The 17,091-nt window shown below is 44.2% G+C and overlaps 1 protein-coding gene across 1 annotated transcript in view; it reads right to left on the reverse strand.

The window, feature by feature from the left end:
* The window catches only part of fsd1 (fibronectin type III and SPRY domain containing 1), a 61,695-nt gene that overhangs the window by 19,858 nt on the left and 24,746 nt on the right, over positions 1-17,091 (reverse strand). The window contains exons 5-10 of the mRNA XM_072482743.1: positions 16,222-16,244; positions 12,388-12,509; positions 8,799-9,008; positions 4,611-4,709; positions 3,424-3,583; positions 132-214 (exon numbers count right to left, since the gene is read on the reverse strand). Of these exons, the coding sequence (XP_072338844.1) occupies positions 132-214; positions 3,424-3,583; positions 4,611-4,709; positions 8,799-9,008; positions 12,388-12,509; positions 16,222-16,244 (697 nt within the window). The remainder of the gene's footprint in view (positions 1-131; positions 215-3,423; positions 3,584-4,610; positions 4,710-8,798; positions 9,009-12,387; positions 12,510-16,221; positions 16,245-17,091) is intronic.

The raw sequence follows: 17,091 nt of genomic DNA on the forward strand, positions 1-17,091 counted from the left end.
TCTCCTACAGTGCTGCAGATTTTGTAAAGATCCTTTTAGGTCCAGACAGTCGAGTACAAAGCAACAAAAAGATTGGCTTCCATTTAAACACTGCAAGGCTAGACAGCAAGTGCTGCGTTTAACGTACCTACCTAGCACAGTGTATGATTCTGCAGTAAATCGATCCCTGCTGCTCCGCCCAGATGGCATTCTCTTTGGAGACTGAATGATGCTCCTTCATCAAAAACAGAAGTACAGAAATATTATAACCCGAGGCAAACGGACTGCCTGCTTGATTTATGGGTGGTGTTTGGGCTGTTTAAAAGTATTACAAGTAAATGAATGAAAAGTGCATTAAAACAGAGGAGTGGGCAGAAATGAACATTCCCTTAAAAAAGGGGGATATAGCTTGGACAAAACCAACAGGAATAGATCACGCAACAAATCAAGTATAATTCCGTTTTCCAACACTATCACAATAATTAACCTTGGATATTATTAATGCTGTGCAAATGTGTGCATTTTAACTCAGACGTTGTGTGCAGTTCCACATAATAAATTTCAAGGGTTATCACAGACTGGGATCCGGCCTGTCAGCCTGGTAGGAATTCATAGAAAATAAAAAGAAGCTTCCTTTATTTCTGAATTCTCTTTTGTTTTACTCAAAATTCAGTCAAAGGTGCAATCCAACTCATTATTTAATACAAATCTGTCAGGGAGAAAGGATATGGTGATAGGTTTAGATGGAAAAAAGTGTGCGAGAAGGCACTCGCATAGACCAGTAGGGTAAAGAAACCTGCTGAAAACAAAATCATCTTCAATGGGGCAGCACGGTAGCACAGTGGTTCACACTGTTGCTTCACTGTGCCAGAGACCCGGGTTCAATTCCCGGCTTAGGTCATTGCCTGTGCGGAGTCTGCACGTTCTCCCTGTGTCTGCATGGGTTTCCTCCGGGTGCTCTGGTTTCCTCTCACAAGTCCCAAAAGACATGCTTGTGAGGTAGATTGGACATCCTGAATTCTCACTCAGCATACCCGAACAGGTGTAGTGACATGGGGATTTTCACAGTAACTTCATTGCAGTGCTAATGTAAGCTTACTTGTGACACTAATAAAGATTATTATTATATTCTATAGACTCTGGAAGAGTTCCTGCAGATTGGAGGGTGGCTAATGTAACTCCACTATTTAAAAAGGAGGTAGAGATAAAACAGGGAATTATAGACCAGTAAGCCTAACATCGGTAGTGGGGAAAATTCTAGAATTCATTATTAAAGATTTTATAGCAGAGGATATTCTTGTTCTAGAGGGTGTGCAGAGAAGGTTTACCAGACCGATTCCTGGGATGACAGGATTGGGCGGCACGGTAGCACCGTGGTTAGCACTGTGTTTAGCACAGTTGCGTCACAGCTCCAGGGTCCCAGGTTCGATTCCCGACTTGGGTCACTGTCTGTGTGGAGTCTGCACGTTCTCCCCAAGTCTGCATGGGTTTCCTCCCACAGTCCAAGATGTGCAGGTTAGGTGGATTGGCCATGCTAAATTGCCCTTAGTCTCCAAAAAGGTTAGATGGGGTTACTGGGTTAGGATGCAGATGTGGGCTTAGATAGGGTGTCTTTCCATGTGATGGTGCAGACTCGATGGACCTAATGGCCTCCTTCTGCACTGTAAATTCTATGACTGACATATGAGGAGACGTTGAGTTGGTTAGTATTGTAATCGCTGAAGTTCATAAAAATGAGGGGAGGGGATCTCATATAAACCTATAAATTTCTAACTGGCCAAACAGGATAGATGCAGGAAGGATGTTCCTGATGGCAGGGGTGTCCAGAATCAGGGGTTACAGTCTGTGGATACAGGGTCAACTATTTAGTACTGCGATGAGGAGCAATTTCTTCACCCAGAGAGTGGTGAACCTGTGGAATTTGTGACCACAGAAAGTAGTTGAGGCCAAAATGTATGTTTTCAAGAAGGAATTAGATATAGCATTTGGGACAAAGGGGATCAAAGGATGTGGGGGGGGGGGGGGCTGAATCAGGCTATTGAATTGGATGACCAGCCATAAGACAAAGGAGCAAAATTAGGCCATTCAGCCCATCGAGTCTGATATATTTTTCATCACCATTCTCCTCCCTTCTCCCCATAACCCCTAATCCCCCTATTAATCAAGAATGTATCCCTGTCTCAAAGACACTCCAGTGACTTGGCCTCCACACAATGAGTTCCACAGATTCACAACCCTCTGGCTGAAGAAATTCCTCCTCATCTCAGTTTTAAAGGATCGTCCCTTCAATCTGAGGCTGTGCCCTTGGGTCCTAGTTTTTCCAACCAGTGGAAACATCCTCTTCACGTCCACTCTATCTATACTGCAAGTATACTGCAAGTTTCAATAAGATTCCCCCTCATCCTTCTAAACTCTAACGAGTACAGACCCAGAGTCCTCAACCGCTCCTCATATGACAAGCTCTTCATTCCAGGGATCATTCTTGTGAACCTCCTCTGGACCCTTTCCAAGGCCAGCATATCCTTCCTTAGATACAGGGCCGAAGATTGCTCACAATACTCCAAATGGGGTCTGACGAGAGCCTTACACAGCCTCTGAAGTACTACCCTGCACTTGTATTCTAACCCTCTCGACATGAATGCCAACATTGCATTTGCCTTCTTAACTGCTGACTGAACCTGCACGTTAAAGTGAATCTTGAAGTAGGATTCCCAAGTTCCTTTGTGCTTCTGATTTCCTAAGTCTTTTTTCATTTAGAAAATAGTCTATGCCTCCATTCTTCCTACCAAAGTGCATAACCTCACACTTTTCCACATTGTTTTCGATTTGCCACTTCGTTGCCCACTCTCCTAGCCTGTCCAAGTCCTTCTACAGCACCCCCCCTACTTCCATAATACTACCTGTCCCTCTGCATATCTTTGCTTCATCTGCAAACATAGCAACAGTGCCCTCAGTTTCTTCTTCCAGATCATTAATATGTATTGTTAAAAGTTATGGTCCCAGTCACCGGCTGCCTTTATCCCTTTATCCCCACTCTCTGCCTTCTGCCAGTCAGCCAATCCTCTATCAATGCCAGTATTTTACCCAACACCATGGGCTCTTAACTTATTTAACAGCCTCCTGTGTGGCTTGTCACCTTGTCAAGGCCATCTAGAAATCTAAATAGATCAAGTCCACTGGGTTCTCCTTTGTCTAGCTTTCTTGTTACCTCCTCAAGAATTCTAACAGATTTGTCAGACATGACCTCCCCTTGATGACGCCGTGCTGACTCAGTCCTATTTTACGATGCACTTCCAAGCCATGATCATGATGAATGGGAGACCAGACTCGAAGAGCTGACTGGCCTTCCCCCGCTCCTATTTTCTAGGAGAACAACGAGGTGGGGGTAGGTGAAGGGTCTGTGACATATTCACACTCATCCTGACCTCAACTGAAGAGTTGTACCTTGCGGGAGAATTGGCAGGTGAAGCTGTCCGACTTCGGTTTTCCTTTCCTCGCACTTTGATCTCCTGCACCTTTCCCCCGGATGCATCCCATTCCACACTGTGGTCCTCCACTTTCAAATTCTGATGGGCTGTTGCAGCATCCAGACTGAAATTAAATGCTGTGGGAAAAGTGAAGTGGCCTGAATCCTTAATCACAACAGGAACTGAACACGCACAATTCATTACTCGAAGAGAACTGTACTTGAAAAGCTAATAATAGGTTTGCTACATGACTTTTTGGGATTTAATATGCAACAACTACATCCTCTACTATTTCTATATATAACAAGTGGTTCTGCCTACACTTAAAACATAGACTCCAATGGGAGCTGCCTTTAAAAAGGGGGAGGTTGTTTGGGTACATCCCTCAAAGTATATTTCCAAGCGAGGGAAAAAGGCAGGGAAAAGAAATCCAGGGTTCCCAGGCTCTTTAAAGTGATAGAGGGCAGGATGAAATAGAAAAGAAAGTGTGTATTTGTCAGATATCTGGTGGATAAGACAATTGAAAAGCAGGTTCAATATAGAAGGCTCAGAAATGAAGAGTAAAAAGAAATGAAATTCAATGGCGAGGTGCGTGAAGTGATTCGATTTGGTCGAAGAACAAGGGGAGGCAATATAAAATATCACTCAACAAGGGGGCAAATCTTACCCCAGAGGGCTGTGGAAGGTCAATCATTGAGCACGTCCCAGACAGAAATTGCTAGATTGCTTGGTACTAATGACATCAAGGGATATGGGGATAGCGGGGGGAAATGGCGTAGAGATAGACGATCAACCATCACCTGCTTGAATGGTGGAGTGGGCTCAATGGCCTACTCTTATTCTTAAATAAAGTGTATAATTTAAAAGGTCATGCAGGAGTAGAGACGCCCAGGGGGTAAATGTGAACAAATCATTGAAGGGGGCACAGCAGGTTGAGAAAGTGATGAACAGAAAGCACACATGCTCCTGAGCTTTATAAATAGGGACAACGGCATAAAAGCAAGGAGGTTTAAGCTACTGTAACTATCTGTGCTAAAATTAGCAGTGTCCCTAGCTACATGGTGTGAGAGCAGTAAGTTGAAGTGACCACAAGGATAGCAACTCTTTAACAAACACATGAAATTCAGTTTATGACTGCAAAGGAGGCATGGTAGATTTACAAACCGCTGGTCTCCAGTGTGACAGCTTCCGCAAACTCTCCAGCCACAGCTTTGTTGCAAGCTTTCACCCGGAAATTGACGAATTTGGTGTCAAATTTCATCCCTGGAAAGCAGATTGAGAAACCCTAGGTCACAAATAATTGTCATTAACAAGGAGGTCAAGCATCTCTGATAACCAAGCGAATAAATATCGTTCCTCGCATGGGACCCGGCCTGGGATCATGGCGATTCCAAAAGATGCCTGCGTCTGTCCTCTGATTTGTATATTTTTTATTCTTTCAAGGGATTGGGTATCATTCCGAAGGTTAGCATTTGACCCCAATTGCCCTAGAGAACAATTAAAAGTTAGCCACGTGGTTATGGGTCTGAATCACTCGTAGGCCAGACCAGGTAAGGATGGCAGATTTCCTTCCCTAAAGGATATTCGTTAGCCAAAACTATTTTTAAATAAAAGAATCAATGATAGTTGCCATAATCACCATTATGGAGGCTAGCTTTAGATTCCAGATTTCATTTTTAAAATTTATTTTTTATTTTTTAAGTTAAATTGAATTCAAATACCACCGGCTGCCATGGTGAGATTTGAACCAGTGGCCCCAGAGTATTCTTTCTTAATCGTGGTTTCCCACCCACTGTGGTTGACGGGGCTCTCAACTGTGTCCAACCCATCTCCCGCAATTGTGCTCCCATCCCTAACCCTAACCCTCCCTCCCAGAACCAGTATAGGGTCCCCCTTGTCCTCACTTTCCACCCCACCAGCCTCTGCATTCAAAGGATGGTCCTCTGCCATTCCGCTAACTCCAGCATGCTGCCACCATCAAACACATTTTCCCCTCACTCCCCCATCAGCATTCCACAGGGATCATTCCCTCTGGGATACCCTGGTCCACTCCTTCTTCACCCCCAACACCTCCCATGACACCTTACTGTGCAATCGCAGAAGGTGTAACACCTGCCCCCTTTACCTCCTCCCAGCTCACCATCCAAGGGCCAAAACACTTTTTTCAGGTGAGGCAGTAGTTCACTTGCCCTCTCTTCAATCTGGCCAATTGCATTTGTTGCTCCCAATGCGGTCTATTCTACATTGGAGATAGTAAATGCAGACTGGGTTTGGCCTTTCCGCAAGCAGAACCCAGACCTTCCCGTTGCTTGCCATGTCAACTCACCGTCCTGTTCTCACGTTCACAAGTTTTTCCTGGCCTGCTGCAATGTTCCAGTAAAGCCGAACGCAAACCAGAGGAACTGCAACTCATCTTCCGATTAGGCACAACCTTCCGGACTTAACGTTGAGTTCAACAACTTTAGACTGTGAGCTCTTTCCTGCACCTTCAACTCATTTTTATATTAAGCAATTTATTTTCATTTTTTCCATCGATCCATTTCTCCCTCGCCATCGTCTCCCCTCCCCCCACCCCACGAGGGCCAGCTGTTCCCTGTTACTAGTTGTCTATTGACATGCTACTCACCTTTGTTCTGCCATTAACACATTCTGATCTCTTAATATGCCACTATCAGCATCCTTCTTAGCCATGATCACCACCATTTACAGTCCCTGTCTTTTTATCCGCAATATCTTTGTCAATTTCCATGTCTAGCTGCCCTCTATCCAGCCCGGCTGCTCCACGCATGCCCTGCCCACAACAGTATAAATCTGATCCTATTCCCAGCTCTCTCTAGCTCTGACAAAGAGTCATCCAGACGCAAAACGTTAGCTCCGTTCTCTCTCTAGAGATGCTGTCAGACCCGCTGAGATTGTCCAGCATTTTCTGTTTCTGTCCATAGAGCATTAACTGGACCTCTGAATTAGCAGTCCAGTGATATTACCACAAAGCTACCATCCGCCGAGTTAGCTCATTTCAGCTGGGATAGAAATGATACAGTTGCTTTCAGCAGGACAAAGGAAAACCAGGCAGCATCAGAATGCTTCTCATTGATGAGTGGCGAGAGTTTAGGACCAGTTCTGGCCCTGTCCCCTATTGCTCAATCACCAGATGACCAATATTTATTACCTCGGTTCACATTTGAAGGTATTTTATCCTTTGATATTAGGGCTGGTGGAACACTACCCTTGAAACTGACTTCATAACAGAAAGTAGAAAAATGGAAGCAGCACATTGTTGCACAATTAATTATCATAACATAAAGTGGGCTTAGAAAGTCCCTATGTAAATTTTGATTTTAATACCTTTGGACGCACACTAGATGGAAGTAAACAGCAAAAAGCATATCAAGCTTCCCCTGATTGAAAATGCCAACAGTAGAAGTAAACTGGTCTTCAACTCGCCAAGGCTCCTTGACAGGACATTCCAATCCCATTGATCCCCATTACCTGGAAGGACAAGGGGAGCAGACATGCACGGAAACACCACTTGCAGGTTCCCCTTCAAGTCACTCACCATCCTGACTTGGAATTACATCGTCGTTCCTTCACCATCGGCAGTGTCAAATCCCTGGAACTTCCTCCCAGTTGGTATATTGATGCCACAGGGACTGCAGCTATTCACCACCAGCTCCCCAAGTGCAATTAAGATGAGCAATAAATGCTGGCCTTGCGTGCAATGCGCACATCCCAAAAATGAATTAATAGAACAAAATAACATGTGGGGGGGAAAAACATTCACTGGGGCCCTGTGGCATAGTGGTTAGCATTATTGCTTCAGCTCCAGGGACCCGGGTTCGATTCTGGCCTTGAGTGACTGTGTGAAATTTGTATGTTCGCCCACTATCTGCGTGGGTTTCCTTTGGGTGCAGTGGTTTCCTCCCACAGTCCAAAGACTTGCAGGTTTGTTGGGAGTGGGCATAGCTACTCTTTCGGAGGTTGGCGCCGAATGGCTTCCTTCTGCACTGTAGGGATTCTATTGTTCATTATTGGAAAAATGTAGCACATAGGAACTCAGGTTAACAACTGGATGAAAACGTCTCTGCATCTATACATCCAAAGTTATTAAAATCTAAAGTTTCACAAGGACTTTACCAATGTCTTGTAGAATACGTTATTTACATTTGTCATTCTCTACTATAAATATACTTGTAACATGCATACTTCATGTAAAAGTAAAATCTAAATGTATACAGCACACTAGCAAAATGCTTCAGACAATCACTTCTGAAGTGCAGTCCCACTGTCCTTTCAATGGAGCAGCCAAATAGTATACATCACACCTCACAATCAACAATGTGACAAGTGACCAATTAATCTGATGGTGGTGATTGTTTGAGAGAGGAATGTTATCGAAGACATTGGGAGAACGCACTGCTCAACAAATAATGTCACATAATTGTTCATGCCCATCTGACCTGGCAGGCAGGGCTTCAATTTAGCAACTAACCTGCATCACAATTGCTTCAAAATGCACCACTCCTTGCTCTGCACTGTTGTGTCACATTATGTGCTCAAATCTTTGGTTGGGCCTTAAATCTACACCCTTCTGACTGAAATGGCCCAAGCAATTGAATTACCAAATGAAAGAAAAATAAAATTGGTTTGGGGGCAGGGACGGGAATAATTACTAATCCAAGAGTGACAGCAACATCACCTCTGAATCAATAGATCATACGTTCAAGCTCCACAAGGAGGAGCCAGGAGTGTGATGGAGTACTCTTCACTTGCCTGGATGTGTGCAGCTCCAACACAAGCTCAACACCATCCAGGACAAAGCAGCCCCGCTTGATTGGCACACCTTCCACAAACATTCACTCCCTCCATCACTGCAGCACAGTAGCAGGTATGTGTACCATCTACAAGATGCACTGTAGAAACTCACCAAGGCTCCTTAGGCAGCAACTTCCAAACTCATGATCATTACCATCTAGAAAGATACGGGCAGCAGACAGATGGGGGCATCATCATTTGGAAGTTCCCCTCCAAGCCACTCAAAACCCTGACTTGGAAATATGTCGCTGTTCCTTTGCTGCCGTTGGGTCAAAATCCTGGAACTTCCTCCCTAACAGCATTATGGGTGTACCTACACCACATGGACTGTGGCTGGTTCAAGAAGGCAGCTCACCACCACCTTCTGAAGGACAACCAGGGATGGGCAACAAATGCTGGCCTAACCAGCAACACCACGTCCCTTGAATGAAGAATAAAAACCTCCAGGGGGTACTCAAGCACACTATTGGGCCAGACACTTCAGTGACATTCTCAGAGAAGGCTGCACTGTCAGAAGTGCCACCTTTCAGATGACTTTACCTGACAAGGTGAATTCCTGCTCCTTGATACCTTCTTTCACCATCCAAGGGTGCTCTTCCTTTAGCCGTGGGGGCCCTTCATAATTGGTTTTGCGATATTCTAAAATATAGTGATCGATCTTTCCATCATCTTCAGGCATTCTCCAGACCACGGTCACACAGTTGTCTGCTACCAGGCATTCAGACGCATCGATTTCGGGAATACTTGGTACTGATGACAAAAGAGAGACTAACTTACAACTTGCACCGAGAGATTTTGGAAGTGACCCAGTTCTGATGATCAATCAGTGATAATTTACCAACTGAGCTGGTCAATGTCTTCCTATGGAAATTAATTTTAAAGTACTTTACGTACACAAGGGATTTTTGTTTTGGGTGGTCTGTTGTCCACCATTTTTTGGTGGAAGATCACTTCCAGTTCATAACTTTCTCACCACAGATGCAGATTGCAGACTAAAAATACAAGTCCTCCCCCTTAACAGTGCACAATTTTCCAAGATGGCACTGGTACCTGGAAGAGTTCGTAGGCCCAGGTTAGGTGATATGTTGGCAGAATGTTGTTCCATTGATCAAAGAACAAAGAAATGTACAGCACAGGAACAGGCCCTTCGGCCCTCCAAGCCCGTGCCGACCATACTGCCCGACTAAACTACAATCTTCCACACTTCCTGGGTCCGTATCCTTCTATTCCCATCCTATTCATATATTTGTCAAGATGCCCCTTAAATGTCCCTATCGTCCCTGCTTCCACTACCTCCTCCGGTAGTGAGTTCCAGGCACCCACTACCCTCTGCGTAAAAAACTTGCCTCGTACATCTACTCTAAACCTTGCCCCTCTCACCTTAAACCTATGCCCCCTAGTAATTGACCCCTCTACCCTGGGGAAAAGCCTCTGACTATCCACTCTGTCTATGCCCCTCATAATTTTGTATACCTCTATCAGGTCGCCCCTCAACCTCCTTCGTTCCAGTGAGAACAAACCGAGTTTATTCAATCGCTCCTCATAGCTTATGCCCTCCATACCAGGCAACATTCTGGTAAATCTCTTCTGCACCCTCTCTAAAGCCTCCACATCCTTCTGGTAGTGTGGCGACCAGAATTGAACACTATACTCCAAGTGTGGCCTAACTAAGGTTCTATACAGCTGCAACATGACTTGCCAATTCTTATACTCAATGCCCCGGCCAATGAAGGCAAGCATGCCGTATGCCTTCTTGACTACCTTCTCCACCTGTGTTGCCCCTTTCAATGACCTGTGGACCTGTACTCCTAGATCTCTTTGACTTTCAATACTCTTGAGGGTTCTACCATTCACTGTATATTCCCTACCTGCATTAGCCCTTCCAAAATGCATTACCTCACATTTGTCCGGATTAAACTCCATCTGCCATCTCTCCGCCCAAGTCTCCAGACAATCTAAATCCTGCTGTATCCTCTGACAGTCCTCATCGCTATCCGCAATTCCACCAACCTTTGTGTCGTCTGCAAACTTACTAATCAGACCAGTTACATTTTCCTCCAAATCATTTATATATACTACAAAGAGCAAAGGTCCCAGCACTGATCCCTGTGGAACACCACTGGTCACAGCCCTCCAATTAGAAAAGCATCCCTCCATTGCTACCCTCTGCCTTCTATGGCCTAGCCAGTTCTGTATCCACCTTGCCAGTTCACCCCTGATCCCGTGTGACGTCACCTTTTGTACTAGTCTACCATGAGGGACCTTGTCAAAGGCCTTACTGAAGTCCATATAGACAACATCTACTGCCCTACCTGCATCAATCATCTTAGTGACCTCCTCGAAAAACTCTATCAAGTTAGTGAGACACGACCTCCCCTTCACAAAACCGTGCTGCCTCTCACTAATACGTCCATTTGCTTCCAAATGGGAGTAGATCCTGTCTCGAAGAATTCTCTCCAGTAATTTCCCTACCACTGAAGTAAGGCTCACCGGCCTGTAGTTCCCGGGATTATCCTTGCTACCTTTCTTAAACATAGGAACAACATTGGCTATTCTCCAGTCCTCCGGGACATCCCCTGAAGACAGCGAGGATCCAAAGATTTCTGTCAAGGCCTCAGCAATTTCCTCTCCAGCCTCCTTCAGTATTCTGGGGTAGATCCCATCAGGCCCTGGGGACTTATCTACCTTAATATTTTTTAAGACACCCAACACCTCGTCTTTTTGATCACAATGTGACCCAGGCTATCTACACCCCCAAAAAAATATGGAACGCTTCACGAATTTGCGTGACATCCTTGCGCAGGGGATCGAAGCGGATCAACTCAATGGGCTGGGTTTTCGTGGAGTTGGGAAGAATTTGCATTGCGGCTCGGACACTATTCCATTCCCAGCGTTTCCAATTTTTCCCAGAGCCTTTTAAGGGTGGGGGCTCACTTGGGTCTCGAGCCAGCACCCTGCATTTCTGACCTGGCTTGCTCCATTATGGAGATATGCATGGCCTAGTACTCTGTAATTTTCATGCAGTTGGATCTGCCTTTCAATGAGGTGGGGTTCAGGGCACTTCAGAGCGGCAATGAACGATAGTCAGCATGAAGAACCTTTTGAAAGGCAAGTTCAAAATATCCTCCTCATGCTCCACTATGCCAAGGTTTGCCCCCGAACCAACCCTATGGCCCCTAATGACCAGGTTTGCTCCTCCACTTACTGCCCATGGCTCTTCATGCTCCCATGTCAAGGTATGCCCCTACCCATCCCTAAAGCCCCTCACGCCCACCGATGCCAAGCTATGCCTCCAATAACCCCGATGGCACCCTTGTCAAGTTATAACACTTTTCATGCCCATTCACCCAATGTATAGAACCAATTAAGCCGACAGTGACAATAAGTTATTAAAAATCCAATAATTGAAAACGTTCCTCTTTCTTAAAAAAAACTCTTTTACTACATGCCAATATAAGTATCAGTCATCCAGGCCCTTTCAATAGCTGAAACTGCAGGCACTTTAAATTAACATTGTGCAACTGACAGCGTAGATCAGAGAGCCAGAGCTATCAATCAATGTTTTTTTCTGGGAGCCAGGTATTAACAGGCTAATGGATGTCTGGACTTCCCGCCAAGCCTCATTATGCATTCTTAGCTGAGAACCCAGACATCCATTGTACTACTTTCTGTCTTTGAATATTTTCTAATCTTTGCACTCTCCCAAAGGTGGGCCAAGCCAGGGTTTTTCCCTATACCAGTTAACTGCCTTAACGATGGAAATCCAGCCCAATGATGCTATGTGCGAGCCAAGAGGGTAGACTGGTAATCTGCTCCTATATTTGTGCTAATATTGTTCAGTGATGTCCAAAGCAGGAAAAATTGGTTTTCTCCTATCTTTCTTTGGCCAAAAGTGTTTTCCTACAATCATGATTTTCAGAGATAAGCACAGATGAAGGAAACCATTCAGCCTATTGAGCTTAACCCTTCATAGGAACCTACAGTCACCATCCCACTCTCCATGCTTCTCACATTATCTAACTACCTCTTGAATTAATTCAGAGCTTGTGTCTAGTGGACAATTCAGATAAGCTTGTCAACATGCCAAGGGAAAGGGGGGAAAAATGCATTTTTAAAAAAACTTTCTTACCCGGTAAGAACTTCAGTGAATGAAGGATCCTTTGTTCTTGGGAGAAATCGACCATTAGATGGCTCATATTGTCACTGGCCTTGGCCTTCAAGGACAGCCGGAATGCTGGTGCCATGGTAATACTGCACAACAAACCCAAAAGCTATCGTTAGGAACAACTCGATCAACTTTCCTTCCAAAGTATTTGGAAAATGGGTGAAACAACAACTGACTAAACAGATCTGAGAAAGAAAGCAAAGCTATATGGATGCCTACAACCAGTATTATGCAACCCTACATCATACCATAGGTTTCTTCATGGACCCTACAGCTCCAAACATTGTGCTGCGTTAGTCTAATCTCAAAAGGATAGGGTGAGGAAAAGCCATCTGACCCATCAAGCCCACATCTTCGACAGTCCACGTTCTTCTAGCTGCTAACTTATCACAAATCACACTTCACTTGGTTAATTTGCTTCCACATACCATTATACAATCTACTGTATCAGGAATTCAACCCCATCCATTCAAGTTCTTTTCTCAATTAGGACTATTTCCCCAATTAGGACACTGTTGTGTGCAAACCAGGAGAAATATCATCAGGACATTGATTTTTTTTTGGTGTCATTTTTACACAAATACATTTCAGTGGGGCTTAAAGTTGAAGGAATTAGCAGGGTTGGCAGCACCCCAAGTTATTTTGGTCAGTGTGTGCATTTTTCCTCCTTTCCTATCATTGAAACAATCCCTTAAACAGACAGATTATTACTCCAGAAACAAAGGGCAGGATTCTCCGGCCTCTCAGCTGCGTGTTTCTCGCCATTTGCTGGCAGCGGGATTCTCTGCTCCCAGCGCTATCAACGGGATTTCTCATTGAAACCGCCCCACTTTGCCAGGAAACACATGGGAGGGGTGCACTGCAGGAGGGACCAGAGAATCCCACAGCCAGTCTATCACCACTCCAACATCTTTACACCCCTTTCAATAAATACGACTTGTGCAATTTCATGGGCGCTTTGGTGTTCCAACAATAAGATCCACTTACATTACGTAGAGCTGAAATCAACAGTCCACAGAAATCATCACATACAATGACTTAGCATTATAATTGCTGACCTCCAATGGAAAAGGCAAAGTGCTAAAACTAGGGGCTTTTCACAGTAACTTCATTTGAAGCCTACTTGAGACAATAAGCAATTTTCATTTCATTTGGAGGACCACAGTTATGCACCAATCGTAAAAGTAGGCCAAATCTTGATTATTTTTGTTGGAATCTAAGAAATTGTTTATTTCTTGAATTCAGTTTTGATATGAAGAGACTGCTTTATGAAGTTGTCGTATAGCAATTATAGAATTATAACAGGGCTAACAAGATTAAATGACGAGGAAGGATTGCATAGAGTAGGCTGGTCTTCCCTGAAGAGAGGGGATTAAGGGCGATGCAATTGAGGTTTACGATGATTAAAGGATCGGAAAAGGAAAGGGTCTGTTCTTTCCTCTGGTGTAGGAGTTCAGACTGAACTTAAAATTAGAGCTGGGCGGTTCAGGGGTGATGGCAGGAAGCAATTCTTTACCCAAAGTCTAATGAAAAGCAGAAAGCTTTGCTGCCAAAAATCTAGAAGCTATGTCAATTGAAAGTTTCAACATGAAGATTGATAGATCTAGGGTTACGGAACCAAGACAGGTAGCTGAAGTTAAGATACTTAACATTACAACTGAATGACAGAACAAGCCTGATGGGCCGAGTGGCCTACGCCTGTTCCCATGCTGCATTAATCAGTGATCTGGGAATAGCTTCATAGTCACCTCACTTGTGCACCATTGTCAGGTCAAATCATAACTTCCACAAAATGGAACTGCTGTAAGATGCACCCAGCTCCTTCCACTCAGCAACGTTTTTAAATTTAGAGTACCCAATTAATTTTTTCCAATTAAGGGACAATTTAGCATGGCCAATCCACCTACCCTGCACATGTTTGGGTTGTGGGAGCGAAACCCACGCAAACACGGGGAGAATGTGCAAACTCCACACGGACAGTGACTCAGAGCCGGGATCGAACCTGGGACCTCGGCGCCGTGCGGCAGCAGTGCTAACCACTGTGCCGCCCTACTCAGCGACGTTGTTGAAATGGGAAGATAATCTTAAAAATGATGGGCTACCATCAGGTAGGAAAGTTTGTAGCAAATGGGTGAGCCAGTACAGAACTCTGGTCCCACTTAAACAAGAATAGTGTCCCATTCTGGGAACCACATAGAATGTGAAGACTTGCGAGAGGGTGCAAGAGAGGATTTGGCGGATGGTTCTTGGGGTGAAAGATTTCAGATACCTAGAGAAGCTGGGGCTGTTCTCCCCAAGAGAACTACAGTTGCGAGGAGATTTGATAGCGGTTTCAAAATCATAAAGGGGTCTGGACAGAGTAGAGTGGAGAGGCTGTCCCCATTGGCAGAAGGGTTGAGAAACAGAGATCACTGATTTAAGGTTATTAGCAAAGGAACAAAAGGAGACACAAGGAAAACTTGGGTGATTAAGATTTGGAGTGTGGTGCTTGCAGATTCTCTTGTGGCTTTCAGAAGGAAACTGTACAGTTGCCTGAAGAGAAATTCTATGTAAATTCTATATTTGCAGAGCTACAGAGAAATAGGCACGCGGCACTTGCTGAGCTGCTCTTATAGAGAGCTGGCATGGATATGATGGGCCAAATGGCTTCCTTCTGTGCTGTAACCATCCTATGAACAGATTTGTCAATATTTTTTTCCCTACCTTGGCATTGGTAGAGCAGGACATTTCTGAATACCAAGAACTCTAATCTCCAATCTTACCCCCGCCCCAGACTGTCCAAATGCTTCAAAGGCACAAGTGATTGTCCCAGGATGTGGGCATGCCAATATCCAAAGGTTTGCAGACATACCATAGGCTTGTTCTAATCAGTTCAAACCTAATTACTTTCTTTAGTTTGTAATCACTGGTCCATATTAAAATCTTCATTACAGATGTGTCCAACTCATCAAAGCATGCTTCTCTCTTTCTTTGGGCCTACAATTCTTGTAATTCGAGACATAAGTTCGATTCCGGCTTGGGTCACTGTCTGTGCGGAGTCTGCACGTCCTCCCCGTGTCTGCATGGGTTTCCTCCGGGTGCTCCGGTTTCCTCCCACAGTCCAAAGATGTGCAGGATTGGCCATGATAAATTGCCCTTAGTGTCCAAAATTGCCCTTGGTGTTGGGTGGAGGTGTTGAGTTTGGGTAGGGTGCTCTTTCCAAGAGCCGGTGCAGACTCAAAGGGCCGAATGGCCTCCTTCTGCACTGTAAATTCAATGATAATCTATGATTAATCTAGGACAAAGGTTCGGCACAACATCGTGGGCCGAAGGGCCTGTTCTGTGCTGTATTTTCTGTGTTCTATGTTCTATAATTTACTGACAGTTGCTCCCAGTAAGTCGGTTGATTTAAAAAAGATAAATTCAGGAATATTCTCCAGCGTAATGCCTGATGTATTATTCCCTCTTTCAAGAGGCAAAATCCAATTGTTTAGCAAACACAACGATCAATGTTATGGTTCAATTGTTTGATTAGAAAACGTTTGGAAAGAGAACGCTTGAATGTTTCAGATTAAGGGTCAGCGGTACCCAGCATTCAGTGACTGCTTCACATCTGTAAAAATGGAACTTCTTGGAGATTACACACATCTTCTATAGGAAACCGTATTAAATGGAGGCCCAACTAAAAAGGGTCAACTCCTGGGACAGGCAACAAAATGAGGCATGTGGTTTAGTAAGCACAGAGACAGTCATGCGGTCCTTAATTCAGGTTAGCTTGGTGTAAGCATGCACGGAAATCAAAAAGCATTTCTACGATACCTATCTTTAATCTGTTTGGCAGCCTTTGAAGCAGAGAGAGGGAGAGAAGAGACAGAAAATCAAACATGCAAATAAGCACAATTGTACAAACTCCTGTTAAGCAAAGGTTTTTTTATAGTGCTGTCAGCCATGAGTGGCATCCACGCAGTCAGTTGATGCTGCAGGAGCCAGGCACTTTGAAACAAAAGCCATATATTTGTCTTGCTGCGGATATAAAAAGCATTCAAACATAAAACGAAGTACAATACTAAAATACACAGTAATTGTAGAACTCTATCCCATAACCCGCAGAACTCGGTTCATGGCAACTCGATTGCAGGAAATCTACTCAAATAACAGGAACAGACTTCCAATATTAAAACTATTGAACAAATACCGAAAAAGTATTAAACGTATCAATTCTACTTGCCGTTCCCTATTTTCCCTCATTTTTCTTTCCCTCCCAATTCTCTCAGTCCCATTTCTTAAACAATTTTAAAATCAATCACTAAATCATGCTATCTTGAGGCCTTCACTATACCTTTACAATTGGGGGCATCTTAAAAAGAAGCTTAATTGCTCCAAGATTTCATCAAATAGAAGTACAACCGCACGAAAAATATCACCCAATTTGTAACTCTATTGTATTGGAATCAGGCATGTGAGGGAGAGCGTGAGAGAGAAAATCAAAAACCTTTTAAGTCTTTTTTTAAAATTTAGAGTATCCGATTATTTTTTTTCCAATTAAGAGGCAATTTAGCGTAGCCAATCCACCTAACCTGCACATCTTTAGGTTGTGGGGACAAAGCCCACGCAGACACAGGGAGAATGTGGTAAACCTTTTAATTCTAATAAAATGAAACAGATAGCATCACAATGATTCCATTGGTA

Source organism: Scyliorhinus torazame, chromosome 18 (assembly GCF_047496885.1).
Source record: "Scyliorhinus torazame isolate Kashiwa2021f chromosome 18, sScyTor2.1, whole genome shotgun sequence".
Classification (NCBI taxonomy): domain Eukaryota; kingdom Metazoa; phylum Chordata; class Chondrichthyes; order Carcharhiniformes; family Scyliorhinidae; genus Scyliorhinus; species Scyliorhinus torazame.